General features: G+C 44.4%; 1 protein-coding gene across 6 annotated transcripts in view; it reads right to left on the minus strand.

Moving 5' to 3' along the window:
* Positions 1–13,343, minus strand: part of LAMA3 (laminin subunit alpha 3) — a 242,767-nt gene extending 229,424 nt beyond the window's left edge. For 2 of the 6 annotated variants that reach the window (XR_004485306.2, XM_004273749.4), the window contains exon 1: positions 12,799–13,225. Coding sequence is in view for 4 of the 6 variants with exons in the window: in XM_004273749.4 (XP_004273797.1) it covers positions 12,799–13,095 (297 nt within the window). In the remaining 2 variants the exon portion in view is untranslated. Of the gene's footprint in view, positions 1–12,798 lie in introns of all 6 variants that reach the window. The other 4 variants (XR_007471729.1, XM_033435313.2, XM_033435315.2 and 1 more) reach the window with 4 other exon arrangements.
* Positions 13,344–17,703: the final 4,360 nt, after the last annotated feature.

Raw genomic sequence — 17,703 nt, forward strand, 5'->3', positions numbered from 1 at the left:
GGCCACAACAGTGAGAGGCCCGCGTACCACAAAAAAAAAAAAAAAAAAATTGTTTAGTCTCCCTTGGGTTCCATTTTCTCTTTGTTAAAACGGGCTAACACCACCAACCTTACGCAGTGATTTTGATGATTCAGTGAGACGCCGTCCATAAAGTGATCACACCACCATCGGAACCACTGGGGTGTTTATCCATTCATCTGTTCATCAACACTTAGGTTGCTTCCATATCTTGGCAATTGTAAATAATGCTGCTCTGAACACTGAGGTGCATGTATCTTTTCAAATTAGTTTTTGTTTTTTTCAGATATATACCTAAGAGTGGAATTGCTGGGTCATATGATAGTTCTATTTTTAGTTTTTTGAGAAACCTCCATACTATTTTCCACAGTGGCTGTACCAATTTAGAGTCCCACCAACAGTGTACAAGTAAAACCCATCTTTTTAATGGTTTCCATATAATCCTCTTCCTTCTACTTCTCCCTCTATTCTCTTGTTCCCTATACGTAGTGTTGGCATATCACTGGCAATAAGGGGTCGCTTGGTACCTATAGTTGCAGGTAAGTGGCCTGCTCACAAATAAACTCAGGTTTCTGAGGTGGGCCAGGCCACACTTAGGCCTGTCTGCTCAATGCCCCAAACCCAAAGCACTTCCTCTTTAGAGCTTCATCCCAAAGCCTAGATTTACAAAAGCAGCTCTGCCTTGACAGTTTATTCATCCAACTGTCAACTATTGACCTGCTAAGGGCCAGATACTGTCCTCAGGAGAGAGTCTGACCTTGACCTGAGGCATTCCTCAAACCAAATATTTCCCTCTCAATTCCATTTCAGTTATTAATCTCCTTATGAAATAACTACACTCTTTTTTTTTTTTTTTTTTTTTTTTTTGCGGTACGCGGCCCTCCCACCACCGCGGCCTCCCCCGTTGCAGAGCACAGGCTCTGGATGCGCAGGCCCAGCGGCCACCGCCCATGGGTCCAGCCGCTCGACGGCACGCGGGTTCCCCCAGACCGGGGCATGAACCTGCGTCCCCTGCATCGGCAGGCGGACTCCCAACCACTGCGCCACCAGGGAAGCCCTACTACACTCTTTACCACTTTATTTTCTCATTGTCCTAATGCCCTCAACTCTTTCATTCATCCTTTTAAAATTTTATCAGTCACCTAAATTCTTTTGAGAACCAGAAAGGGAATACATACATACAAAAATAAAATGAAGTATTTATAAATTCTGGGAAGTGGTCTCACTCAGAGATAACATTCAAAACATATAAAAACGAGGGCAGCGTGGCTTTCTGAGTTCCTAGAAACACCAAACATGTTCCCACCTCAGGGCCCTTGCACCTGCTGGTCCTCTGCCGGGAACACATTTTCCCAGCCTTTCCTTGGGGCTGCCTTCCTCTCAACCCTCAGCTTTCTGTACCAATAACACTCCTTAGAAAAGCTTCTCCATCTACTTGACCTATAGAAGCTTTCTCTTTAATCTCAATCGCAAAATCCCATTTATTCTCTCCAAGACACAATAACAATCTATAATTATCATATTAGTTTGCTCACTGGTTACAGTCTCCCCATAGAAGGTTAGCTGCTTATAAGCAGGGACCTTTTCTGCCTTGTTAGGAATTGTACTCCCAGCCCATCATATCCCTGTCCTCTGTGCCTGGCACAGAGATGTCAATAAATATTTGTTAAATGTAGTAGTGGATGAATATTGCACATAAGTATGTGTACATGCATGCTTCCAGGCGGCAGTTCTTTCCTTAGGTGATAAAAAGCTACAATAGGGATCGTCCACAAAAGACAGCTCTGGGTGAGCTGCCAGGTGTTCGGTGGTCAAGGAGGACAAGGGGCTAATTTGAAAGCAGCAATCAAGGCCATTCACTTCCTGTGCCTGACTGTGCAGGCAAAAGGCAAAGGAGAAAGGTGCCAGCTCCCCAGGGTTCCATTTCCCCCAGGCAAGGGTCAGATGACAGGAGAATGAGCTCACTGCCCAGGAACCCCAAACAAAAGGCTCCTGCCTTCTTATGCACCCAGGGAGTTGGGAGGGGCATGCAGAGAGGAGTAGAACAGTACCAAGTCCGAGTGGGAGAAAGGGCCTCACCCATAGCACCCCGATAGCACCCCAAAAACGAGTCTCAATGGAGGCCTCCGAACAGAGGCTCTAGGGCGGAGAATGCAGATAAGTATATGCGCATGGCTGGTCTACGGGGGCCTGACTCCTTGACCGCAGCTCCCTCCAGAAAACTGCAAGGCGCTGGTGTGGGGAGGGCAGCTGCCCATGCTAGGCCCCTGCTAGGCCCCAATTAAAGCCTTTGGATTGCCTGTGATGCAACCTAAAATCACACAGACGATTCTGACCTGGAGACGGCCTTCTCGCCCTCCTCTCTGAAAATCCTTTCAGTGGTGCGGCACTGAAGGCGGTCCTTCTCCACAGCTGAACTCAATCCTTCGCTCTGCAAAGCTACACCACCCTTTGTATTTTGTCTTCAGTGAAGATGGAGAACCATTGCTTACAAACATCCCTATCATGATTGTGAAGGCCCTTGGCCTCATCTTCCTTGTGGTTAATCAAGCAGATTTACTCTTTCAGCTATGGTCTTCCTAAGCTCCAGTGACAGTTGCTATCTATTACAGCTAGGGAAAAACCACACTGCAGAACCAAGGCAAGCAACTGATCAAAGAAAAAGGCGGCTGCATGTGACACCAAGTATGTGAGGGGTATGAAGTGTTACTTCAAAGCCAGCATGGTGCTCAGAGAAAGGGAATGAAAACTTTATCAGGTCCTGGTATTTCTATTAGAAAAAGTGCCTTCAAGGTACATTTTTATTTAAATAAAAGTCTACTATTTGACCTAAAAGATAATGAAATAAAACAAGAGGGGAAAAAAAATCAACTAGTTTGTGGCAATCTTACTAAAAGATTTTCCTGAAGAGGTCTCTCAGCAACTTCTGCTACTTTTTCTGGTACATTAAAAACATTCGAAATTCAATGTCACATTAAAGATACATTAAGTGATCAGCTGTCACAATGAAATAGGAACATCACTTAGAAACAGATAAAACATATACGTATATGTATAACTGATTCACTTTGTTATAAAGCAGAAACTAACACACCATTGTAAAGCAATTATACACAAATAAAGATGTTAAAAAAAAAAAGCTTCAGTTCCTTTAAAAAAAAAAAAAGACATATAGGAAAGTTTGAAAGTCTAAAATTTTTGTGTTCTCATCAAATCACTAGGCAAACTACCTTGCATAGAATCTTTGCCACCAATGTCTTTTGTACACACAAATCCTCAGCCATATTCAGTCTCTGCAGAGCCAATCTCAGGAAACAAGGAGCTGGGCCTTTCATTTCACAATCCCACCCCATCCTTCCCCTGATGCAGCCCCCAGAGCCCTCACTAGTAAAGGAATAACCCAACCACTGGGCTCTGTGCAGCTCACTGTGTCCAGAGCCCCCAGACTCCCACCACCCCACCCGTGTTATTAGGCAATCCTTATTTTATGCCCCACTGATATATTCTTCATATTTAAGGATTACTCTCAATATGGGTGATCCCTAAATATTTGTTCAACCAAGAGCTCTCCTTATTCTGTTCAGGGACTAATTATGAATATCAGATTGCAAAGTCTCAAAAGCAGAGACCCTAGGACCACCCAAGAGCTTCATGTAGTCCCCCATCCTCCACCCTCCCATACACAGATAACTCACACGCTGGTCCATAAACACTGCTGGCTGACCGAGAGGTTGGTGATCTGGCTTAAAGCTGAAGCTACTGCTAGGGACTGAATATCTGTGTCCCTCCCCCAGATTCATATGTTAAGACCTAACCCACTAGATGATGGTATTAGGATGAGGGTTCCACCTACACGAACGGAATTAGTGCCCTTATAAAAGAGGCCCTGGAGAGATCCCTCATCCCTCCCACCTTGTGAGGGCAGTGAAAAAACAGCAATCAGCGAACAGGAAGTGGGTCCTCACGAGACACTGAATCTGCCCACACCTTGACCTTGGATTTCCCAGCCTCCAGAACTGTGAGAAATAAATTTCTGTTGTTTATAAGCTATCAATCTATTTTTTTGTTACGGCAGCCCAAACGGACTAAGCTGAGCTGCCGTAACAAAGTACCACAAACTGGGTGGCTTAGAACAACAGAAAGTTATTGTCTCACAGTTCTGGAAGCTGAAAGTCTGAAATCAAGGCATTGGCAGGGCCCCTCTCCCTCTGAAACCTGTAGAGGAAGGATCCTTCCTTGCCTCTTCCAGCTTCTGGTGGTCCAGTCCTAGTCATTGGTCTCTGCCACTACATTAGGCACTACTTTGAAATTCAACACACCAGGGCCACAACTGTCTTCCAGAGGCAGGTTGTTGAAAGTCAGGTATTTTTTCTGTCAAACAGCACTTCCATCAAGGTGTTGCTCTAGTAGGAAAATCCTATGATGGTGTTGCCCTTTGAACATTTCTCCAAAAAGCATCTATGAAGTGTCTGTGATAAGCTGCCGCAGGGAAGACAAACAACAGGAAAATGTGGCCTCACACTCAGGAAGTTCGTGAATTAATAAGGATACAGACATGAAAATCAATGGCTCCAAGGCCATGAATGGAGTTAGGGAGGTGGCACAGAGTTTGGCTGGAACTCTGAGGGAAGAGTAGTTGGCTCAGCGGTGGCAGCATAGCACAGCAGGTAAAAGCATGAACTCTGCAGCCAGAGTACCTGGCTTTTCCACATACTAGCTGCGTGACCTTGACCAAATCACTTAACCTCTCTGTGCTTCAGTTTCCTCATTTGTACACTGAGTGTGCTAAGAGTACCTCCTTTATAAATTGTTGTGAGGATGAAGAAGTTTGTGAAAGGGGCTTTAGAACAGTGCCAGGTACCGGTTAAGTGTTAAATTAATACTCCACATTAAACAGGGGAGCTATTGAACCAAAAAAAGAAAAAAACAACAGGGGAGCAAGTCTCCTGGTTACTAGGCTGTTCTCCCTATTCCCCATTCTGCCCGCCCCCCCCTTAATTTGGTATCACTCCTGTACACAGTATATAGTGCAACCTGAAAGTAATGGAGAATTACATCTATACCCCACAGTTAAGATATGCATAGATAATCTAATTAAAACCTATATTTCTCTCAAGCTAATATTCATTTATTACTTCCACATGTATTTTCTAAACATCTAGGATGGGAAAACCAAGAGAATACAATATGCTTATAATATTGAGAAACGGGCAGGACACATGGGACTCAATGAGTTGGCTCTCCCCAGGGCAGGTTCCACCCTGTTGGCAGGGGGGATCTAATCAAGGATCTGCTAGCTCATGCAAACAGCTCTTTTTTGAGAAGCAGAAAAAGGCTCCCTGCCTCTGAGCAGATACAGCCTTGCCCGGGCTGGATTTTCAGCCCCCTTGGCCAGGAGCCCATGTATACAGCACAACACAGGCAGTTCTATTGACTAAGACCACTGAGGTACCATTTAATAAATCTTTTCCTCACTAGGCAAATGGTTCCACAATGTTGAGCAAAAGTTAACACAGGTTTCGTGAAAGCCTAAATCACAACGGGAAATAAATTTATGATCTGGAAGAATGTATTAGTGCTACCAAAATTCACCTTAAAAAATTAATACCTCCCCAAAAATGTTAGTTTAGCTGATAAAAGTGTGTGTATATATGATGTGGGTGTATATAGGAATTAGTAGATATACATATAACTCCTAGCTCTGTCCCCTGAAAGGGTCTAGAAGCAATGACACACCGGTAACAATGAGCACACCTCATATCCAGACTTGGTTTCTACATACCACACTCAATTTAAAAAAAAAAAAACAAAAAAAAAAAAACAGAGATTTTTGGAAAAGTAGTTAGTTTCAACGCTGGAGCAAAGAAAATTAAAAGTGACCCTGGAACATCTTGTGTTACCAGAAAGTACATAAATAAATGAAGTCCCTACATAAATAATATCTGAACTAGTTATCAACGCATTAACAAAACAATTCAATATTGCTATTCTATAGAAGACTATGAATGTCTTTATGCCTGTGGATTATTCAGCATGCCAAATGTGTTCAGTGTATAATACACTGTACACGTCATCATTAAAAGAACTTTTTACTCAAAAATTTAAAATGACTATTGTGATAATTCATTTTTGTAGCTTACCACGTTAGAAGTCTTAAAAAGAATTTTTTCTCTCCATGAAAAAACACATTTATTGAGCACTAACTATGTGCCAAGAAAAATACTAAGTGCTTTTATCCTCCAAGTAAACCTGGGAGATACACAGGTTTATTAATTCTGTTTTATATATAAGAAAACTGAGATTTTGCAATTTTCCAAGGTCAGAGAGCTGGTAGAGTTAGAATTCAAACTCAGGTCTACATGATTGTAGAGCCAGAGTTCTTCATCTCTAAGTGAGAGTAGTTTGATAATATCTACAGTGAGATGATGTTGTATTTTCCCTCACAGGAGTTTCCCTGGTCATTTAAGAAAATTGGGTTATAAAAAGGCTAGTCATCTACAGAAAGATCCACACTGAGACACATTATAAACAAACTGTCAAAAGACAAAATCTTGAAAGCAACGTGAGAGAAGCAATTTATCACATATAAGGGATCCTCAATAAGATTAACAACCTATTTTTCACTGGAAACCATGGAATCCAGATGGCAGTGAGACGATAAAGTGCTGAAAGAAATAAACTGTCAGTCAAGAATTCTATACCTGGTAAAGTTATTCTTCAAAAATGAAGGAGAAATTAAGACATTCCCAAAGAAAAGCTGAAGGAGTTTGTTGCTAGTAGACCTGCCCTACAAGAAATGTTAAAGGGAGTCCTTCAAACTGAAATAAAGGACATTAGACAGTAACTCAAAGCCATACAAAGAAATACAGAACACCAGTACAAATAACTACATAGGTAAATTAAAAAGCCAGCATTATTGTATTTCTGGTTTGTAACTTTTTTTCCTATATGATTTAAAACACAAATGCATAGAACAATAATTATGTTTTTATCCCAAGGGGCAACAATGTGTAAAGATGTAATTTGTGACAATAACATCATAAAAGGGGAGACAGACCTATATAGGAGCAGAGTTTTAGATGCTATTGAAATTAAGTTGATGTCAAATCAAATTGGATTGTTATAAATTTAGGATGTCAATTGTAATCCTCAGAGTAAGCACTAAGAAAATTACTTTTAAAAATTTACAGGGGGGGTTTCCCTGGTGGCTCAGTGGTTGAGAGTCCGCCTGCCGATGCAGGGGACATGGGTTCAAGCTCTGGTCCGGGAAGATCCCACATGCCACAGAGCAACTAAGCCTGTGCGCCAAAACTACTGAGCCCGCACTCCAGAGCCCCTGAGCCACAACTACTGAGCCCTCGTGCCAAAACTACTGAAGCCCACATGCCTAGAGCCCATGCTCTGCAATAAGAGAAGCCACCGCAATGAGAAGCCCGTGCACCACAACCAAGAGTAGCCCCCACTTGCCACAACTGGAGAAAACCCACGCGCAGCAACGAAGACCCAATGCAGCCAAAAATAAATAAATGAATTTATTTAAAAAAAGAATCATTTGTCCTTCAACTGCTGGCTGTAATCATCTGAAGTTTTGAAATAACTCTATTAATAATTGTTACAAATATATCAATGGACACAGTAAATGTTTTAGATTTCCCCAAAATTTTCACATCTGTATCACAAAGGAAAAGGCCCTTGTTGAAGTTAACAAATGGCTCTCTTTCACAATAGTTCTGTAAACAGAGCCTTAGTGAAGTTGAGTTTCCTTTATGGCTATTAGTGCAAGTTACACAAACACACAACTGGGACTGCTTTGTGGCAAGCATGCTCGCTCTTAGCCATAACTCAGGTGAGTGTACTTCTCTATCAATATCATTTAGGTTAAATACAAATTCTTATGCATAAATCAAAGTGCACTGAAAGAACTTATAAAAATATGTTGAACTGTCGATGTACAAAATCAAGATCATATGTTTGCTGGGACTTCCCTGGCGGTCCAGTGGTAACTCTGCACTTCCACTGCAGGGGGCGCAGGTTTGATCCCTGGTCAGGGAACTAAGATCCCACAAGCGGCACAGCGTGGCCAGAAAAAAGAAAAAAAAAAGATCATATGTTTGGTAAATACGTGCAGGTCATTTCTTGTGAGCATAGTGTTTATGTCAAGCTAAACCAAACCCAAGGTTATATTTTCAACACAGCCTTCCACTTCCATTTTATCATCACCTCTATCAGATGTCAGTAAATTCAGTCCTCCCTTGGTATTTGCGAAGGATTGGTTCCAGGAACCCTACAGATACCAAAATCTGCAGATGCTCGAGTCCCTTATATAAAATGGCATCATAGTATTTGCATATAACGTACGTACATTCTCCCACGTACTTTAAACCATCTCCAGATTACCTATAATACCGAATACAATGTAAATGCTATGTAAATAGTTGCCACCATAGGGCGAATTTAAGTTTTGCTTTGGGGAATTTTCTGGATTTTTTTTCTCCCGAGTATTTTTGACCCACAGTTGGTTAAATCTGTGGATGCGAAACCCAAGGATACTGAGGGCCGACTGTAATAATGTCTTTACACTCCATAGGTTAGTACACATTTAAAGTTAAAGTGCAAATTGTGACATATTTCGGTTATAATTACTTTTCATCAGGATAGAACTAATTTGCATACTTTTCTTGTCTCCTCTTTATAGTAACTTCAACTGTACCTTCACTCCACCATCCTTTCATTCAATATTTTCCAAGCACCTATTCTGTTCCAGGCTTTTGTGCTCAGCACTGGAGAGATAGCCGTGAACTAGACAGATAGGATCCCTGAATCACAGAGCTCTCAAACACCAAAAACTTAATGTCTGAGCAGTAGCAAGTATATAAAATCTTATTTAATGAATCTTAAGTCCAAAGAAACCACAGCAAACATTTTTCACCCAACAAACAAAATGCAGACTTTTTAAATGCTCTGCCTGTTGACACATGCTACCGTTCAAGTATCAGCATTGTTATTATAGAATCAGGACCATAAACCCTGGGTTTTTTTCTAAGATGTGACTTTTATCCATTTTTTTACATTTCTTGCATCCTTTTGGCCTGAAATTCTAAACTCTGGCTGGCTCCCAAAGATCTGTTTTTAGAAATTTCAAAGAAGTAGAACTTTTTTTGTTAACTCTTCTCCATTCCCCATCTTGAGCTGTACATGAGCAGATTCAAAATGATTATCACTCAGGTACAGCACATGATTAATCATAATCTCTCTTCCTTTCCTCCACCTGTCTCCCACCACACCCACTTTTCTGAAAGGCAGGTCTGCACCAGCTGCTGCCAACACTGGGCTAGAACAAGTGTCTAACAGCCCAGCTTCTGGAATTTGCCTTCTCCTTCTTGTCTCCAACATGCTTCTCTCCTCATTACATGAGAACCTCTCACATCAGCAATCAGTGCACCTGCTCAGGCCCTCAACTGTGAACGCAGAAAGCACTTTTGTTCACCCCCAGTTTTTACAGAAAGAATAAGGCAAAACACCAGATAGCATCCTTTTCCTGCAGGCTACACCTTGGCCTAGAAATGCAGTCTGTTGAGTGAGCTCAGAAAGGCACTTCCTACTCTATCTAGGCCTGTGGACCCAGGTTTAAGCACCTATTCTGGAAACTCAATCAGAACAAGAAACGTGACTTTTCTGGACTTCCCAAAACAGTAGTGCCAACTTATGATACTTAATAAAAATTCCAGCTGAGGAGAATGAGAGTTGGCCCATTTCTAGGCAAATCTGGGGAGCAGAGACGGCTGAAAATTTCCTCGATAACTTCCTTCTCCTTACATTTACTCTTCCCACAATTAGAACAATTCTCTCCAAAGTTGGGTGTGCCAGGCAATCTAGTGGGGTGCAAGAAGGGAATATTAAAACTGTTTATTTTACTTAAAGTGAAGAAATTCAATTTTTCTAATACTTAATATACAGATTGCCTATAAAGGCCTTCATCCAGTCCACAAGCTAGCAGGTCACAAGAGTCCTGAGTGTCTGTTCAAGGGGAGAGGAGAGGTTTCACCAGGCTATCATCTGATCAGGACACACGAAGCGTAAGTGCACCTGGCAAAGTGGACATGTGGATTCTATTCTCCTAAATAGCAGAACAGTTAAAACCTTGTACTGAAATGGGGAGTGATTATGAAATACTTTTAACTACACAGGCTCACTGGTTTTCTCATAGAAAAGTACTTAAAAGACCTCTTAAATTTAAAGATGAGTTATACATTTTTTTTTCACAAAAATTCCAAATTGGCTGACTTTTGCTGGGATGACAAGTGACTGCCAGTAATATACTACCTGATAGATATTTACAAAATAATGGAAGTACTTTGTTCCATCAAAGAAAAGGTGTTGTTTTAAAAATGTGTGAAAAAGGACTTCCCTAGTGGCGCAGTGGTTGAGAGTCCGCCTGCCGATGCAGGGGACACGGGTTCGTGCCCCGGTCCGGGAAGATCCCACATGCTGCGGAGCGGCTGGGCCCGTGACCCATGGCCGCTGAGCCTGCGCGTCCGGAGCCTGTGCTCCGCAACGGGAGAGGCCACAACAGTGAGAGGCCCGTGTACCGCAAAAAAAAAAAAGTGTGAAAAAGTAAATACTGTTCTAAAGAAATGCAAACTTTGGAAAGACCATTTCATAAAACAGATGTTTGGAAATGTGTCATCTTTTGTTGCTGAAAAGATGGAACTGTGTTACTCTAAAAGTTCTTATATTTGCACATTTTAAAAACACGGAAACAGAATTTTGTAACATTTTTCCAAATGAAGAGTGAACTTTGAATCTATTGTTTATAGCATTAAAACACAACACTTTCCTATCAGGAAGTACTGAATTCCACTTGAAAAATGAACATATACTGGCCAAGTTTCTACTTAAAAAAAACTTTTAGAATAATTGGAGGATGGAGCAGAAGTATGAGTACCACAATTTAGGAAATTCTCACAGGGTCCCACTCCTAGAAAGGCCTCTCACTTAGTTTAATGCTCTGCTATCCCCACATCTTGAAATTCATAATTTTTGAACAAGCAGTTCCATTTCATTTTGCAATAGACTGCAAATTATGCAGCTGGTTCTGGAACTCAGCAGTCAATACAGTTCTTTCATTTGAATTTACATATTTTTGAGGTATTTTTTCAGTGATGACAACTACTAAATTCCAGTATTAATGTAAAACTATGAATGGCTATATCATACGTGCTAAACTACACTTGTCAAAAATAATTATATATATGATTAACATTTGAATATTTGTTTATAACTGGTTATACAAAGTCACAAAACATTTAAAGAAAGCAAAATTTGGGGCTCTTTTTTTTTTTAAGGGAGGTTGCAATTTTTAATTAATTAATTAATTAATTTATGGCTGTGTTGGGTCTTCGTTTCTGTGCGAGGGTTTTCTCTAGTTGTGGCAAGTGGGGGCCACTCTTCATCGCGGTGCGCGGGCCTCTCACTATCGCGGCCTCTCTTGTGGAGCACGGGCTCCAGACGCGCAGGCTCAGTAATTGTGGCTCACGGGCCCAGTTGCTCTGCGGCACGTGGGATCTTCCCAGACCAGGGCTCGAACCCATGTCCCCTGCATTGGCAGGCAGATTCTCAACCACTGCACCAGTAGGGAAGCCCTATTTGGGGCTCTTAATAAAGAAAAAAGCATTTTCATCATTATTCTTTTTATTTCTATTTTTGTATATTTTATAGTGCACACAAATTAATAGTCATACATGCATGTAATTTATAAATAAATGAGCATCTATCGCATAAGAATATACTGCATGTTCAACAACCTGTCATTTATGGGAGTGCTTAGTCAAAAGACCTTCTAAAAGACTGACCTAGACTCGGAATGATAATCTTTCGCTTTGGGAGCCCAAACTCCAAAATTACTCCCTCTTCTGGCAACAATTTCCTCAGCAATACTTCCTGGGAGAGGGAGGGAGGCAACGACAGACGTCTTAGTTTAAAGAGGATTTGGAGTCAGGACTGGGTTCAAATCCAGATGTCCTCCATGATGACGTAGGCACATTTCTTAACCTGGTCACCCGATCCAGTGCCCAGCGCTGTTGTGAGGCTCGTGTGTAAGGACCTGGCACATTTCCAGATGCTGATGAAGCACCAGCGACACTAGCATTTACACAGGTGTTCGCAGTAGGAGTCCGATGGACTCTGAGCACCGTGTCTGTCCACTCGCGCCTAATGGCTCTGGATGGTGGTACTTCAGGCTGTGGGGTGAGGTGCGTTTTTCTGGTGAGATGGGAGTGGTACTACTGATACAGTCTAAAAGTTCTCTCTTTAAATACACCACGGAATCTAACTGCTACCAGCTTCTCTGCATAAGGTCGGGGAGATGAAGGGCCTCGAAGGAGGGGCACCGGTGAAGCCCAGGGGGGCTCAAGCCCTGGCCAGGCGCTACCTGGGTGACGGAGGCAGGACAGGACCACAGTTCAATACATCCCGAGAGCGCAGCTTCGGACTTTCTCCTGGGCAAGCCCAAACTTAACCTCAGCCTGTATTCACCTCGGGATGTGCAAAGCATACCCATCCCAGCCCCGAGCGGCGCATCGGCGGAGGCGGTGTTCCCCAGTACCACTCCCGGGGGTCACCGCGCCCACCTCCCGGGGTCGCCGACCCACGCAGGGGTTGGGGGAGCCCTTCCCGGTCGCCTCGGGTCCCGAGAGTGCGGGGAAAAGGCCCGACCCCTTCGCCCAGGGTGGCTGGCCCGCGCGGGGAGGGAGCCCGCCCGGGAGGGACCTGGGACCTTACCTGGATGGTATGGCCGCTGCTCTGGACGGTGGGCCCCCCCACCAACTTGCAGTAGAGCTCGGGCCGGGGTCGCGTGCCGCCGGGCTCCCGCTCCCCGCAGGTGGCGGTGGCCCAAATCCTCGCCGCCTCGGCCAGGTTGAAGTAGGGCGGGTGCAGGCTGAGCCACGCCGGGGCCGCGGGGTCCCGAGCGGTCGCGCACCCGGCGGGGGGCGGCGGCAGCAGCAGCAGCGGCAGCAGCGGCAGCAGTGGCAGCACTGACCGCGGTGCCCAGCCCCGAGCCCGCCCGGCTGCCGCCATCTCGCTGCGCGCGGTCCTCCTGCCTCGGCGGCCGGCGAAGGGGCTCGGGGACACCGCGTTCTCGGCGGACGATCCTCAGGCTACCAGCGAGCGCGGCCCGAGTGTGGGCGGTGTCGGCGGAGGCGCGCCCGCGCCCCCACGCGCCGGGAGCCCGCGGCGAGGGGGCGGCTCCTCGGGTTTGGAACGTGCTGCGGCCGCAGCTGGCACCCGCCGGATAAGGAACTGACAGCGCCCGGCCTCGGCCCGCAGACGTTGTCTCCGCCAGCGCGCTGCGCGCTGCCAGCTTCGCCGGCTGGGAGAGCAAAAGGCGTGTCCCCGGCTGCCACCCCCGCGGCTGAGGCGGGGACCTGGACCGCCCCACCTCCCCACGGCCGGGGCAGAGATCCGAGAGTCCTCTTCTCCAGAGCCTCACGGTGGATCTCGGACTAGCGGGAAGGAGGCTCGCGGCGAATGGGGTGAGACAGCAGAGGCAACTGCCACTGCCTGCAGAACCTACACCAAAGACACTGTGGTTTCCCAGATGAGTTTCAGTTGTCAAAGGACAAGTCCCGTCAATTCTCAGACCCTGGGCGCCAACGATACCTGTGGCACTGCACACGCGTACTGAGTGTGAGATCAAAGGAGCTCTGGGGAACTGGGAGTGGCAGAACGTACACAATTTAAAGACAGCCACTAGTGCAAGTTGTAGTGTGCCCAGAGGTAAAGGTACTTTGGAGGAAATTCTTCAGATGCCCCATCTGCTATATTTTACAGGTGAACAGAGGCATCGAGTGTATTACTCGAGCTGTCACATTGGCCTCTGGGGAAAAGGATGCGAACCCCCCACCTCCCAGGGCTGAGGCTTGGTCTTGCACGCAGGACATCTCACCAAAACGGAGCCCGCAGAGGTCTCTAACAATTAGAGGGGAGTGTCATTGCTGCAGGCCAGGACGGACACAAGTGCCCCAGAGGAAGAAGGACTAGAGCTTCGAAAGACGGAGAAGGAAAAACGAGGGAGTGTGTGAGAGCACTGCTCGAACAAAGATTGAGATGGGGATTGAAGGGGAACAGTTGAAAGGAGAGAACTAACTAGTCATGAACCTACACTGCTTTGCCCTAATAAGAACATTCATATTTTAATAAAGCAACTGAACGAGTGCCCAGCACTACCTGGAATAGTCCTGCAGAGGTGGTATGGTCCTATCTAAACTGATGAAAGAAGATTGCAGAAAAGTGAGAAAGATTTTACATTCTTTTTATAAAGTCCTTCCGGACAAGATCATTTGCAGGAAAACTTTCAACAAACAGCTAAGATTCCAAAATTATTTTATCAATAGGCAGATAAGAAGGCGAAGGGCTTCCCTGGTGGCACAGTGGTTGAGAGTCTGCCTGCCGATGCAGGGGACACGGGTTCATGCCCCGGTCCGGGAAGATCCCACATGCCGCGAAGCGGCTGGGCCCGTGAGCCGTGGCCGCAGAGCCTGCGCGTCCGGAGCCTGTGCTCCGCAACAGGAGAGGCCACAACAGTGAGAGGCCCGCGTACCGCAAAAAAAAAAAAAAAAAAAAAAAGAAGTTAAATTCTACATTGAAGTAACTGTTCTCGACCCAGCCAGTAACTCCCTACGCTGCCAGGCCTGTTCACTGAGAGGTTCTGATGTCAGAATCCTCAGCAGCAGAACTGACCATCTGTGGATTCACAACAACGCTTCTTCCTCATAGAACTTCGCATTTTGCTCCAAAAGGCAAAAATTACGAGCATGACATAAAAATTGTTGTATTGTACATGACAACATTTCTTTTTGGTGTGTTTTATTACACTCCCTAGTCAGAAGGTATATAATATCATTGCAATTGAAAAATAACTTTGTGAAGTCAGGGCACAACAGGTGTGTTTGCCCACTGAGAATAGCTTTAAAGATGAACAAATAAAAGGTACATATCTGAAGTTCATATTTGTTAGTAAAGTTCTCTCTGTAAAGGCTATGTATCCAAAACAAACATCCCGGGAGCACCGACCCTCCGTGGTTCTAGATACGGGAAATATGATGGGAATATTGACACGTTGGTTGGGGGAGGGGAGAAAGGCTGCTCTGAAGTTTAAATGAAGAAATGTATGAGCAAGTGCTTTTAAACACTAAGGCAGCAAACAGAAGGCACACTTCTGTTTTTAAGGCAAAATGGGGCTCTTATGTTTTCATGGGGAAAGATGATGCTTGAAGAAATTAAATGACTTGCCCATGTTTTAAGAAAAATAGGAATAATAAGCAGGACCCAGAGCTTCCGATTCTCAGTTCGTGCTCCTAGGAGGACTCGGGGGGGTGGGGGGTGGGGAAAGCCACCTGGGTGAGGCCCATGTGAGGTGTGAAGGCTTCAGAAGTGTCCCAAGCACAAGAGGAGCTATTGGTTTACTTAGCTCTAGAGGGGTGGGTGCGACAGACATGCATAGTTGGGTGTAAACAAACCCAAACTAACACAGTGAATTTGGGGTTTGGCTGACCTCTCAATACTTCAGCAGTGATTCATGCATAGCTGTGTCCTTCAGATCTTAAGATAGAAATGCAACTTGCCATGCCATTGTCGCAAAGAATTTCCCTAGAATCAAGAATGTAGACACTCAAGGGTGGTAAACTCACTGTCTTGCAAGGGCATAGTCAGACTCGATCATGTCCCATTAATACAGTGATGGGTCTAACATTATCCTCATGACTGATGCTTCTTTAGGTGAAAGCATAGATTTTCTCCTTCTCCTTCTTTTCTACCCCCTCCCCAATATGGCAGCTTTTCCTTCTGCCCTCCCAAGTCATCCTAGGAATATGAACTGGGATTATATCAATCCTGGGACCTGCTTATTATTACTGTTCTTCTTAAAATTGTATTGTTAAACTACACCTTACCGTTGGTTGGTCTCACTTTAAAAACAAGTTGCACTTTTCCTCTTGTATCATCACTTCGCAGAGAAAACAATGACATCGTTCTAAACCAACAGCAGTCTGTGGGTCACCAACAAAAGTGAAAAGAATACAAACAAAACAGAAAAACAGAAGGTGTTACTGCTTCTTGCAATACCACACAAGAGCCTGGCGAGAGCTCCCCCTGAAAACCAGGGGTAACTAAACGATGAGGGAAGTTCTGCTGTCCAACTGGCCAGCTTCACTGCAAACCCAAAGATCAAGAGCATCTTTTGGAACCCAACCATTCTATCATAAAATATAGGAATATAAGGATATATATTAATATCCTTTTATTACTCTTCTCCCATGATCTCCTGCTTGGAAAGAATTTCACAAACTGTATTTCTTAAATATTTTCCATGTTATCAAAGATCTATATAACTGTCAATATAGGCTTTGGCTTATCATGAAGTAATTAGCATGACCACGCTGAGCTTTAATCATTCCAGCTCAAAGTGGAGACAGTGAGCTTCCATCCGCCTGTGTTGCTAAATAAAGGCAGGGTTTCTGCTGGTCATTTTGAAAACTGAGAATTGCCCCTACACCCCTGGGCTTTGGAAAACACGAATCTAACACCACCCACTTTTATTTATAGATCAGAAGTCAAGGTTAAGGGACTTGACCAAGTCCTCATTACCACAAAATGGTGTCCAGAGCCCAGCCTGTGCCTGCCTGGGATTACAGCACACCTTACCCCCACTGCCTTTTGTGGTGGGCCCCCTGCTCCGGACCCCTAATCTAATGGCTCCTTGTAAAGTAGTGATGCTCCCCTTGGCACATGGCCTGTGTCTGATTCATCGTCTCAGCTCAGAAACCCCAGTGTTAACCAAAGTGGAGTGGAAGTCTCAGTACCCAATGTTTCTGCTCACTGCAGGCAGAACCCAGCTTCGGTTGGAACCTTGACACTGGTACGTTGCATTAGGGCACTCTCTGGTACTTAGCTCCACCAAAGGCCCTGTGAAGCATTCACATTCCAATTACATGAATTTCCTCTCCAGCTCTTGCTACACACACTCCAGTTTGGCCTTTATGTGAAATATGCAGTTGGGCAGAGCAGGTAATTTTATACATTTGTTATTAAGGAGGATTCCTTTTTCCACCCCAAGTGTGTGTTATTACAATCAGTAGTGCTAGGATAAAAGAAAGGCTAAACCTAGGTAACAGTACCTTTTCTTTACAGTGAAATTTTTTCCTATCAGCCCAGAGCTAACCCTGAAAGGTAAGTGGGCCATTATTCTCATTATTATTATTCTCATTCTGTGGATGAGTGAAAATAAGGTAGTGAGTAATTAAATCATCTGGCTCAGGCTAAGTGGAGTTTTAAGAAATGGAGCCTTCATTCTCTTGACATGAAGGTTAAGTAACTTATCTGGCAGAGATTTTGAGTGAAAATTAGAAAGCAGCCTCTAAATTATCTTCTTGAGTCATTTTCACATGTTCTCCTTTTGGGCCACCCTAAGTTTAAGGATTTGAACCCAGTTGAAGTATCTCTGTGACCACAGGAGGCAACACTACTGGCAATGTTCAACCACACTGCACTTTGTTTCCATGTCCAAAATACCTCACTTCGACAAGGATTAAATAAATAAATGATTGGAGCTATCTCAGCCCAATGATGGTACCCAGAGGAGACCAGCAAGAATTTTTGCCATGTAGAAAGAATCTCAGAATATTGAGT

This window comes from Orcinus orca, chromosome 15 (assembly GCF_937001465.1).
Source record: "Orcinus orca chromosome 15, mOrcOrc1.1, whole genome shotgun sequence".
Classification (NCBI taxonomy): Eukaryota; Metazoa; Chordata; class Mammalia; order Artiodactyla; family Delphinidae; genus Orcinus; species Orcinus orca.